Source organism: Oreochromis niloticus, linkage group LG7 (assembly GCF_001858045.2).
Source record: "Oreochromis niloticus isolate F11D_XX linkage group LG7, O_niloticus_UMD_NMBU, whole genome shotgun sequence".
Classification (NCBI taxonomy): domain Eukaryota; kingdom Metazoa; phylum Chordata; class Actinopteri; order Cichliformes; family Cichlidae; genus Oreochromis; species Oreochromis niloticus.
In genome coordinates, this window is record NC_031972.2 from 8,199,313 (window position 1) to 8,212,120 (window position 12,808).

Here is a 12,808-nt window from a genome sequence, read left to right on the forward strand (position 1 = left end):
CCATTTCCAAACTACTAAATTATTAACTTGGCGTAGAAGTTTCACATATTCATGATATTATATTACATATTCATGTCACATATTCATGTGAGAAATGTAATGTTTGTCACACAAATATGTTAGCGTCTTGTTAAAATGAACAGTTTTCTATTGGCCTAGGTGGAAATGTCTGGTTGAAAACAACAGTCAGGCAGGCACCAGCTCACACTTCAGTATATACATGAGTCTAATGAAGCGAGGCTCTCGGGCATTCTGTATTACATTCAAATAGATACTCTAGTCCAGGGGTGCCCAATCCTAGTCCTCGAGAGCTACCGTCCTGCAGCTTTTAGATTCATCCTTGTTCCAACACACCTGAATCAAATGAATGTCTTGTTATCAGGCCTTTGCCAAACTTGATGGCATGCTGAAGAGGTCATCAAACCATTTGATTCAGCTGTGTTGGAGTAGGGATGCATCTAAAAGCTGCAGGACAGTAGCTCTCGAGGACTAGGATTGGGCACCCCTGCTCTAGTCAATTCTATTTATATATGACCAAATCACAACAACAGTTGCCTCAAGGTGTTTATATTATTGTCACAATGAGAAGCATAGAAAAAAGTCCTTGTATAAATCGATGTGAGTAGGTGAATGAGGCAAGTTGTATAAAGTGCTTTGATTGCTCAGGAAGAGTAGAAAAGTGTTGTATAAGAACCAGTCCATAATGTGTGTGGAGTTTGAACCCAAAATGCAGACTCCATTTAAATAAATGAATATGAATCTTTATTTAAAGGTGAGCCTGCAAATCCAGACAACAACAAATGAGAATGTACAAAGAGGCCACACTGGCAGACAACAATACAAACAGTATTATGCAACAAAGGAAAACTGAGGGCTTAAATACAGACATGTGGTAATCAGGGAGATGGAACACACCAGGGGACACAGCTGAACAAAATCAGGGACAAAGGCAGAGGGACACAAAACTGAACAACACAAGACAAAGACTAATGAAATAAAACAGGAAGTAACAAAAGATATAATCACAAATGGGGAAGATGACTAGGCAAGGAATGGAGAGCACAGAGAAAGATCAATAAATGAAATAAGGGCATTAACACAAACCAACAAAAGTCAAGAATATAACCCAGCCAATCATGATATTAAGCACAGACACATAAATTATCACTCTAAGGAAAAACCAGAAATACCAAATACAACCTAAGCTAAAATATAATATTAGATACACTCAAAACTGAAAAACTACAACAAACCAGGTCAAACAGAGAATATCAACCAGAAACTGAAAGTCCAAAACTGAAAACACTTGGTCCAAAACCCAATATCATGCAGTACCCCACCACCCACCCAATGTCCCACTGTCCAAGGAGAGATGCCAATGCTGGCAACTCAGTTCAGCAGGTCTGCCAGCAGGCAGATGGCTGTGATGGTGGAACTCTCGGGGCTGGCTGGGATACCGGCATCAGAGACAGAGCAGATCGGGGGGTATGGCCAGGTGGCCTCAACGGGTTGAGGAACAAAACCAGAAACTTTGGAATTTTTTATAGGTGACCTAGTTCATACAGACAATTGGTCTTAAAGGTAAACCCTGTTTATGTATCTTCAGTAAACCACACAAACTTGGTGTAGATTAAGTATTATCGTCACTAAGCACTGACCTCACAGCCCATTGTTCATTCAGTGGTGCTTGTTTCAGTCATTGTGCAAAGTTACTGTTTATAAGGTTGGGGAAACCTGCAGTCAGCTGAGACTGAAGAAGTCACTTGGATGACTGACGAAACGTTTCTCAAACTGAAAACGTCCAGATGAACAGAATCAACTTTTGGGGATTTACTTACTTGGATGATTGAGCATGCATCAAGGCATTCGGGATGGTTGTTTGAAGGACAAACTGCCCTTATAAGAGCAAACAATGTAAATGTTTACACTCAGATAAGCAGCATGGAAATTATTGTTGTAAAAACAAATATAGCTAATTTCAAGATGATTTCTGCAGTGTATCGCTCTCATTATTTATTTATTTATTTATCGTTTCTTTGATTTTTGTTTTTGTTTATAGATTTATTTGCTGTGCAGTACTTTGGTTGAAGTCTGTGTTTTCATGTGCTACATAGACAAACTTTTTTGACTTTATTAAAGTAAATTTAATATCTTAATAAATGTAACCTTTACAATGTATAAAGCCAAGTTAAATACACATTTTATGTAAAATCACTTCTGAACACTCAATTTGCACTTCATATAAGCAGTTTATCTGGAAAATTTTAAACAGGAAAATTTTCATGTTTTGTTTTGTGCAACCTAAGGATTTTCATCCACTCGTTTTGTGGTGTTTTTGTTGTCATCCTTATTGACCTACTGTCTTTTGAGATTTCTCTCTCTTGATTTGTTCCAAGTGCACAGATCTATTAGATATAAAAGATTTTTACGTAATGCTACATGTAAAAACCCATGTTACAGTTGATATAACCACAAATTAGATTAGATTATTCCAAATGTAAACGTGGTTACTAGTTTTACATCAGTATTTTGTCTTTTCTGGTGGCTGGTATATCATACATTTTAACTTCTATCTGAAATTGTGTGTAAGAAGGTTACAGTTTATTAGTTTATAAGTGTAATGTTGACTTGTTATCTTTGTGTTTTCTCCTCTGATGTATTCAGGCTAAAAGAGTCTCCCAGAAGCCCTGCACACATTTTAATGATTTCACGTGGCTCCAAGTGTGAATGTCATTAAAATGAAATAGCAACCTTTATTTTTTAGCTATAGAATAGAATAGAATACCTTTAGTTGTAATGTTACAGGTGTACAGCAAAATGTCAGGCATTTCCCTGAGTTGAATACATTTAAGGCACGTTAAAAAAAAATCAAGCAAGTGCTTTTATATTATATATAAATTAAAAATATAAAATGACAATATAAATTAAAAAAAAACAACCAAGTATAAATTAAAATACAGGCAAAATACCGACGATTATGAATTACAAGAGACACACGGACATCCATTTCACATTCCTTTGTGATATTGCACAGGATGTTCTGGGTGATGGCAGTGCACAGTGTTATGAGACACTTTAATGACTTCTGGAGGGTGAGGGCCTTTACTGATGTGTGATGTTTGAAGTTTCGGGTTCTGTGCTGGTAGCTGAGTCTTGGTGGTTCTGTATACTGATACGATGGAAGCCGTAATGTCACCCTCAGTGCAATATGCTTTCTACTGAACCACAGTAGAAAGACACCAGCAAGTGTTTGGAGAGGTCGTAGGCAGGAGATAAAACATTTTAAATAAAGTCATTGATTTCTTTTTTTTGGGTCAAGTTATTATTTATTTAATGTTAGTAAAGTTTGTTATGTAACGTGACTGCTTTCGTTGCCCCACGCAATTGTGTGCCTTGCATAATACTGTATGTAAACAAATGGATGACATAGTGCTCGCACCAACAGGGGGCGATGTTTCTTTTAGTTGCACAATAAAGCCCGTTGACGAGAGTCAAGTTGGCTTCAGTTCATTTCCTTTCAATGCGACGTTCGACATAAAGGTATTATAACGTTCGCTGTTATCAGCCGGAAATTTACTTAAATAAGCACTTATGGTAAATTATATATTTTCTTTCTTGATATTTCTAAGATTAATTTAGTTGCTGTTCAATACTAGCCTCTGTGTCGTTGGTAAAGACTTTTATTTTGAAAATGTGGGCAGGATGTGATAGGCTGACTTGATGCAGGAAATTGAAGATGAAAATGAAGGAGCGGCGAGCGAACAGGAAGAAGAAAAGGAAGCTAGCTGCAATTTAGCTGCTTTTAGCGTTTCGATAATGGCGCCTTTAGACCTCGATAAGTACGTAGAAATAGCGAGACAGTGCAAATATCTGCCTGAAAATGATCTAAAGGTGAGTCGAAGTTGCTGGATTTAACTTCAGATAAGCTCTGTTAATATTCGTAAAAGGTCATGGTGCGACTAGACGAGGATTGTTCAACAAATGTGGCCGGTAGTTTTAACTGGGTATCACGCTCAAGTAATACTCTGTTGTTTGTGTGAGCTTTTCAAAATTAATCTCACAGAATTATAACGCATGTTGACTCTGTTAAACACGTCGGTGTGAATAGTGAGGAAGGTGCCACTTAAAACATTGTAATGGGAACCACTGCTGTGTTAGTGTCTGCCGTTACCATAAGCTGTATTAACTTTAAGTATAAGATATAGGTTTAACTGTGGAAAGATATCATGGTAGCCGAAATATTCCGGTGAAATGTGCACTGGGGTTGCAGATAGCATAAGGAAAACAACATCTATACGTTTATTCATCCCTCTGCTCTGAGGCTTTGCTTGAAACGGCGATCAGAGCAGAGCTAAATAGCAGACAGACTCGGTGCGTTGTAAAGAAAAACGAAACTTTCTGAAAAAGGAGCTCTTCATTTTGACTTTGTAAATGTCTCAGAATGAACTGAGATCAAAGTAGTTCCTAACTGTATTCTTTACACCCCATTTTAGTCCTTTAGTCACACTGCTGTGAAAATGTTTAACATAAAAAACAAGTCAATATTCAGTAGGACATTAATTACTTCATACTTGGAAATAGATGGTCTCTATTAGTGCCCGATCTGACATAGGGAGAAATCTGGACTACAGCTAGTTTAATTAACTGTAAGTAGCAGTTAAACTACTTTGGGTGCCTTGAAAAGCGCTATATGAAATCCAATCCATTATTATTATCATTATTATTATTACAAGATTACAACAGAAATATGAAATGTGAAAGTCACATGACTGCAGAAACCTAGCACTCAGCTGAGTGCCTACCTTGTCACAGATCATGCCTACAAATCGCCTTTAAAGAATTCTAGCGTTTCTAGTGCTGTGGTTCGGCAGATAGTGGAAGATCCTTCAGTCATGTAAAAGTATTGCTGCACAAGATACAGCACAGAATGTAAATCCCAACCCATTTCCCATTACAGTCCATCTGTAAGAATAGAATTTAATGGGCTGTGTGATACACACGCTGCCTTTAATACAGGTGCCTGTGTCCACTAACCGTGTTGTGTTTTTCCTCTTGTAGAGATTATGTGATTATGTTTGTGATTTGCTGCTTGAAGAATCAAATGTTCAGCCAGTCGCTACTCCGGTTACAGTTTGTGGAGACATTCATGGTCAGGTAGGTGTGTGTGATTTTCGTTTTTGTTTTTTCTTCTTCTATAATTTTTTCCCGGGGTGATACACAAATTTCACCAAAATATAGAAGAAGAAAAAAAATGCTTTATTTATCACATATTTTGAAAATACTTTGATTAAAGAAGTTAATATTATTATTGTCATTATTATTATTGTTATTATCATTATTATTGTTATTATTGAACAATTAAAATATTTAATCATCATCAAAGCAAACTGGCAGTAAAACCACAACAGACTGATTGAGCATCTGTAATATTTGCTGCACATCCTGAAGAACCTCTGTTTTAGGAAACAGTTTTTACTTATCCCCTTCTTGTCTACAGTTTCAGTTCAGTGTGCTGTTGATGCAAAGTTCTCCAAGACTTCACCACTTTTTTTCAGGTGGACAGATTTGTTCAGCTGTTTTTGCAAGCTTGGGAAGCCAATCAGTTTAACAAATCTGTCCACAGCATACTACACTCACAGTATTAGCTCTGGGTCTTAATCATCACTACAAGCTTGTCCGTCTTATCATCCAAGGACCTCACATTCCCCATTATGATAGCTGGAATGGACATTTCATATTCCACTCTTCCACCTCAGCTCTTTGTTTAGCTCCAGCTCTGCAGCACCATTGTCTACTCTGTAGCTACTCCAGGATAACAGGTCTCATTCCATCATGAGCGATGGTGAACCCTGTGCCACGAGTCAACTTGTAGCAAAAAAAAGAGAGAAATAAACCGCTAACAAGAAAAGTCCTAAGCAGAGATGGTAAATGGAATGATTCTTATGTAGAGCTTTTCTACTCTTCCAGAGCACTCGGGGTGCTTTATATAACATCCCTCATTCACACAAGCACTTTTTTCTATACTTTAAGCGCTTTCTATCTAACATTCACACACATTCATACTCTAAAGAAGGCATCATAGCAACTTGGGGTTAGTATCTTGTTGAAGGATATTTGACATGCAGACTGGAGCAGCTAGGGATTGAAATGACAACCTCCCAATCAGTAAATGACCCACTCTACCTCTAAAGCTACAGCCACTCCAATATGGGATCGGTGACAATATATTATTGCAGTCATAAAAAGCATTTATAATACGAATATCATTTGGAAAGAAGTTAAGTTAGGATTCTTTTCCACTCTACTCTGCTCCAGTCATTTTTAATTGCAATTAATGTGGGTGAGGTCGTTATGGCACACAACAACTGAGAACAACAAGACAATAATATACTCGCTGCTAAACCAATAGTAAACATCTGCACCTTGTCATTGGACCACGGTGTTAGTTTGTGTGCAGCCATTTCCCTCGTTGCCTGGTTTCAAAAATTCTGGGTTTGATTCTTGTGAAGGAGTCACTCTCTTGATTTATCCAGTGATGGCATGCAGTCAACTGACGTCAGGCTCGACTCAGCTCATTGGAACCCCGGCCGAGTCGTTACTAAAAAAGTACCTGGTACCAGGTACTTTTACCAGTACTGGTACCTGTTGGGAAACCCTAAAAACCAAGTTGAATCAACTAGTTACTAGTGGAAAAGGAGTTTTTCGTACCCCAGTTTAGTTCATTTTGGTTTCAGGCTTTATTGGTAAGTGTGCTAGTTCTAATTTTAATATTTTGATTGATGAGTTCTTCTTAATGTTCCTCTCTAGTTTTATGATCTATGCGAGCTCTTCAGAACTGGAGGCCAAGTACCAGACACAAATTACATTTTCATGGTAAGTAAGCTCCCTTTACTTTTGCCTAAGCTGCAGCACATTTAAATAAATCTGAATGATGAAGGCTGTTAGGCATGTTGTAATGCCATTACATAAAAATGTAATGCCTCTCAGCAGCTGAATCGGCAAATGAAAACCTATCATTGAGAATTTTTGAATAACGTGTAATGTTGATAATGCATGATGTGAGGTGCCGCACATTTAAGTGGCAGGACTCATTATTGAAGAACGTGATTAATAGTTTCAGATGCCTTTGTTATTAGTTTTTGAAATTTCCCATTAAACGGTTCTCAAATTTAACTTAATATCTGAGCGTTTCTTACTTTTAGACTAGTGGGTTAGTTTATATTGTTTCTTCGTTTAGTCGACTAAGAAATTGGTCGCCAGAAACATCCCTAGTTACATGTTGCTTTAACCAGCATGCATTTTCAAGTTTAATGCAACTAGTTAAAATAAAAAGCAGGTGTTCTGTACCAAACAATGTTCTTATACAAATATCCACCTTTTCCAAAACCTTTTTAGTGTCTGAGTCTTTAATAACGTCTTCTTTTCCTTCTTCCCAGGGAGATTTTGTAGACAGAGGATATTATAGCTTGGAGACTTTTACACACCTGCTAGCTTTAAAAGCCAAGTGGCCAGATCGTATCACACTCCTTCGAGGGAACCATGAGAGCAGACAGATAACTCAAGTTTATGGCTTTTATGGTATGCACTTCACTTCATGTATTTATGGAAATAAATTTTTTGTGTGTTTACTAAGTTCAAAATTCATTATTAACAATGGTTTACATTTTCTGTTTGTCTGTTGTTTGTTTTAGATGAGTGTCAGACAAAGTATGGAAATGCAAATGCCTGGCGGTATTGCACAAAAGTGTTTGATATGCTGACTGTGGCAGCTGTAAGTCTGACTCCTTCTCTCTGGTTACATGACATTTAACTATTGTGCCTTTTTAAATGCAGCGCAATTGGAACCAGTGCAACCATAAAGAGATCTTAAGTAGCTATTCACCCCCTGTATGCTATCTTCACATAAATGGCTGCTTGTTACTTCATTTAATACATTATCATAATAAGCTCCAATTTAAAACATTGTGTCTTTAGCATCACAACAAAACAAAGAGCACACTGGTTTACATTACATTTTCTTAATTTTAGGGGTTTTAATATTAAAAGGTGCCTTTATCCAGCAGGCAGTTAGCTTTGCTTTAAATATTTATTACGGCATTCATCATCACGGACAGAGCCCCACAAGGATAAAGGCAATAATTCTCCAGGAATTCAGTTGAAAAGTACTCTGAGGTAACTTCTTTCTTTTAATGATCTTATGGATATATAAGTATCCATATAAGCTTCTGTAACAGGTGTATTACCAACACAAAAATATAGAACGCCAGAAATGGACTAAACCCATTGAAATTGAACGTGACCGTCATCGCAAGTCTTAAAGCTAGTCTGTTTCAACAGCAGGAAGAGAGATTTCAAGCAATTATGCATCCAAGGCTTCAGCTCGCTCATGATTTTGGATGTGTTCTTGCTTTTAGAGAAGAGTAAGAACAGTAAAGTGTGGCAGACGTTTTTGTAGAGTAAGGGTGTTTTCACATCTATAGATGGTTTACTCTGGTCCAAATCCATTTATGAGTTAGTAAACTTGTAGCTTTTCCCTATGATTTGGTTTGAGAAAAATCCAAGTGAACTCAAAGGAAACCAGAATGAGCCACTAGAAACCATGTGAAAATATTCAGTCCGCTTATTGGCCAGGTGTGTCTGGGGCGTGAGCAAATACAGGAAGAAGGTGTTGTGTTCGGGACTGCTGGAGAATTTACGTTCACAGCTAGTTGCTAGCTCATACAGATCATTTTTGCATCTATAGTACCTTTCCACAACCTGGAATACAAAGCATACATGGCTACAATGCACACTTGGTAGTTGGTTTGGATCAAGGGCTGCAAAGATCCATTGAGTAATTCAAATAATTTGATTATAAAAAATCTTCGACACACATTCTTTGTTTCGATGCATTGTCTAACACACTGCTGTGTAGCATGCCAATGTGGTAAACGATGGAGACGTTTAACCAATACGCTAATGAGCCTCTTGAAGTTATATTAAAATATGCAGATGAACTGTTAACTTAGTCTGATACCAAGTTTACTTGCACACTGAAAGACACAGACACATGTGCACAAAAACTCAAACATGAACAGACACCACATCTGCCTCGTTTCAGAAACGAGGCAGATGTGGTGCTTTCATTTTTGCCTCCTATTAATGTTAGGAAGCCAGAAAGAAGACAGAGTAAAGGTAAATTTGTTATGCCTTAGTTTAGATTGAATATATATCTTTTGACTGTATTGGAGTTATTTTTGTATTTTTGTATTTAAGAAAATGTTTCTTGTGAAAGAATTTTAATATGGCACATACATACAATCGAAGAGTTGAGTTTAAATTTAAAAAAATAAAGTTTTAAAACATTGAGAAGATTTTAGAAATTGCAAAAACCAGTGAGCAGTTCATTCTGAAAGCCTTGGGGTTTTTTCTCTTTTTGGAATGTTTATTGCTTATTAATAAGAAGAAAGTATTTCTTAGTATATTACATGATTGATCAATGGAATAATCAATAGATTACTTGATTTAAAAAATAATCAATAGCTGCAGCCCTAGATTGAGGTCAGATCATGTTCACTCCATAAACAAAGCGTTCTGGAGTTGATTCAGAACTGCTCTGAGACCACTTCCTCCAAATGGTCTCAGTGCGCTTGTTTGGTGATTCACATCTGCACAAATGAATCTGGCCAAGGAGGAAAACAAACCAGACTTTGATTTAAACAGACTAAATGCAGAAGGTGTGAAAACACTCTGACACTGCCCTCTTCAGTTCTGCTACCAGATCTCATGAGCACTTTTTAGCAACTGAATGTAGTGCACTTCAAACTTTCCTGAAAGTTGTTCTGCTGTCAGGATTTTCCAGTTTGTGAAAGAGTAGAACGGAGACATGCAGATGGCAACTTTGAAGTGCTGCTAATAGAGATGTCTATTGACTTGGGTTTGTTCATAATAATATGTTTTAAACCCTAATCCCAGTTGATAGATGAGCAGATCCTGTGTGTCCATGGTGGTCTCTCACCGGACATCAAGACTTTGGACCAGATCCGAACCATCGAACGCAACCAGGAGATTCCCCACAAGGGGGCTTTTTGTGATCTTGTGTGGTCTGATCCAGAGGATGTGGACACCTGGGCTATCAGTCCACGAGGTGCCGGCTGGCTTTTTGGCTCCAAGGTTACTAATGAGGTATGTTGAGCCATCCGTGTTGGAAAACCAGTCATTGGAAAGCATCCTTTAACCCAGGGCTGTCAACCTCCTTTTACTTACTTCTCTTATCTGTTGTGTTTTAGTTTGTTCACATCAACAACTTGAAGCTCATCTGCCGTGCACACCAGCTGGTTCACGAAGGCTACAAGTTCATGTTTGATGAGAAGCTGGTGACCGTGTGGTCAGCGCCCAACTACTGCTACCGCTGTGGGAACATTGCCTCCATCATGGTCTTCAAGGACGTCAACAGACGAGAGCCCAAGCTGTTTCGAGCCGTTCCCGACTCTGAACGTGTGATACCTCCTCGAACAACCACCCCCTACTTCCTCTAATGATAAAGCGGAAGTTTTCTCTTAGCTCTATCCTCTGGACTTCTCATCCCTCAAATATTATTCAGCAAAAGACTAAATGCAGGAAATCTTATAAGACTTCCTGGATTTTGTTTTTTGCACTTCTCTCTGTGCAGCTGAAGAGCACCTGTTGGGTCAGCCATCAGATCCATGACGTGCTTCCTTCCTTTTTTGTAAACTCACAACATGTTTTAGGAAATTAACACAAGTTAAGAGTGTTTTGAGTAGCAAAGAGTTTCTTTAAGGCTGCAGTCTGTTTGCACCACACTCACATTCTGCCATAAAAGTAGGAAAAATATCTTTTTATACACCCAATGCCAGACTCATACTGTTAAATGAATTCATGTTTTAAATAATTACAATTTTTGATCTTATGTATCCCTCCCAAGAAAAGTAATTGACAAATATTTATAGTAGCTCGTGCCAACAATAGATACATATAAGTGAAGTGATAAATACTGTTTCCTTTGATTCACTGTGTAAAAAGCTCCTGAGCGATTCTCTCAGCGTTCTGCCTTAACTGCTCATTTCATACTTTAGCTTCAGGTTAGGTTTCCTTTTTTTTATTTATTCAGTTCAAAAAGTGTCTTGCTACTGCACATGGATTTTTTTTTTTCTTTTTTAAATGGCAAGTTCCCACAGGTATCTTTCTTTTTAGAATTTCCTATCCATCTCTGCAGTGTGATGAATTATGGCATTTTATAAGCAGAATCTTTAATTGTGGAAAAAAATTAAATAGCTGAGCAGTAGCTGTAATTCTAGGAGAACATAGGCCTCTTTAACAATTTTTTTTTTTCCGTTTTTGTTTTTTTGTTGTTGTTGTTTTAATTTCAATAAAACATTCTTCCTTAATATTTGCAAGTAGTTGTCATTTGAACCTTACTAATAATGTACTTTTGGCCCAGGATTGCCAAACTCAAATTTACTGAGGCTAAATGTAGGTAAGAGGGAGATGTTTCAAATGATAGAAGATATCTTGAACAATCACCTCTCTTACCTGATGTGACCCTTCAAAATTTACCCAAAATGAACTTTTTGAAGTTCTCTCCATCAATCATCAGACAACAGCTCAAACATCCAGGGCACCAGTGCTTGTTTCTGTTTGTTCTATAGATGATAATTTGGTGTGGGTTTACTCCTAAAACAAGCTCAAAGTTTATTTAAAAAAATATCCTTTTGGGCTTTACATTGTGACACTTGGAGAAGATGTAAAATCAATGTGATTAACTTTTTAAAATAAAGTTTAAATGTGTTTACATTTTATTTTTGCTAGGCTTGGATCTTCCTCCCAGTTTCGTTAACTAGGTCCAAAACCCTCGTGACTGAACTTACAAATTATGAACTTTAAAGTGTTATTCAGCTGCTCCACCAGCCCATCAGTCTGAGGGTGGTAGATACAGGTCCGAACAGATTTACAGAATGGTGTGCCTTGGTCTTTCAGTGTCTCTTTGAGGACCTGAAACGCCGCCTGCCCCACACTCTTTGCAGAAATGGTGCATAGCAGCACTGCTTTGAGATACCGTGTTGCGACCACAACTAGAACAAAGCCTTATTCCCATGCACTCCAGTGAAATGGCCCAATGAGGTCCATATCTATGTGCTCAAAAGGGACCTCTATTAATGTCAGTGAGTGCAAAGGCACTTTGGAATGGCTGGCTGGTTAACCAGCTGAAACTCCAGGCAGAACGCGCACCATTGGGGCACATCTGCTAGGATGAGCGGCCAATAAAATCAGGCCATTATCTGCTCCAGAGTTTTATCATATCCTATGTGACTGGCCATTGGGTTACAATGAGTCGCCTGGAAAATTCATTTACCGAGGCCTTTTACGCACCAACCAGCCTCCCCTGACACCACACCCTGAATCTGCTGCTCCACCCCTCCCCTGGAACTGAGCCACAAACCACACCCCGCGACACCCTAGTATTATTTGTGGTTTGTAGGATATGTTGAAGAGCCTTCAGTTTTCAGGGCCCTCCACTGTGGAAACAGCTTCCAGTTTGGATTCAAGACACAGACACCCCCACTCCCTTTTAAGATTCTTCAACTTCAAACTTTCCTTTTTGATAAAGCTTACAGTTAGAGCTGGATCAGGTGACCCTGAAGCCACCCTCCCACCCTATTGTTGTAAATTGGCAGTGTATGGATGAGCCTGAATTGAATGTTAATATTGAAACAGTCCACCTTTGAGCCACCAGTTTGGGTATTTTTTAATCATTATCTAAAATGACATTAAAGAATCATAGGATCATACTGCTACTGGTTGAAATGTT

The 12,808-nt window shown here is 38.1% G+C and overlaps 1 protein-coding gene across 1 annotated transcript; it reads left to right on the forward strand.

Moving 5' to 3' along the window:
- Positions 1–3,717: 3,717 nt before the first annotated feature.
- Positions 3,718–11,387, forward strand: LOC100701794 (serine/threonine-protein phosphatase 6 catalytic subunit). The gene is made up of 7 exons (XM_013264649.3): positions 3,718–3,891; positions 5,059–5,154; positions 6,808–6,873; positions 7,437–7,578; positions 7,692–7,771; positions 9,955–10,164; positions 10,269–11,387. Exons 1-7 carry the CDS (start codon positions 3,721–3,723, stop codon positions 10,515–10,517), a joined length of 1,014 nt encoding a protein of 337 aa, XP_013120103.1. The 5' UTR covers positions 3,718–3,720; the 3' UTR covers positions 10,518–11,387.
- Positions 11,388–12,808: the final 1,421 nt, after the last annotated feature.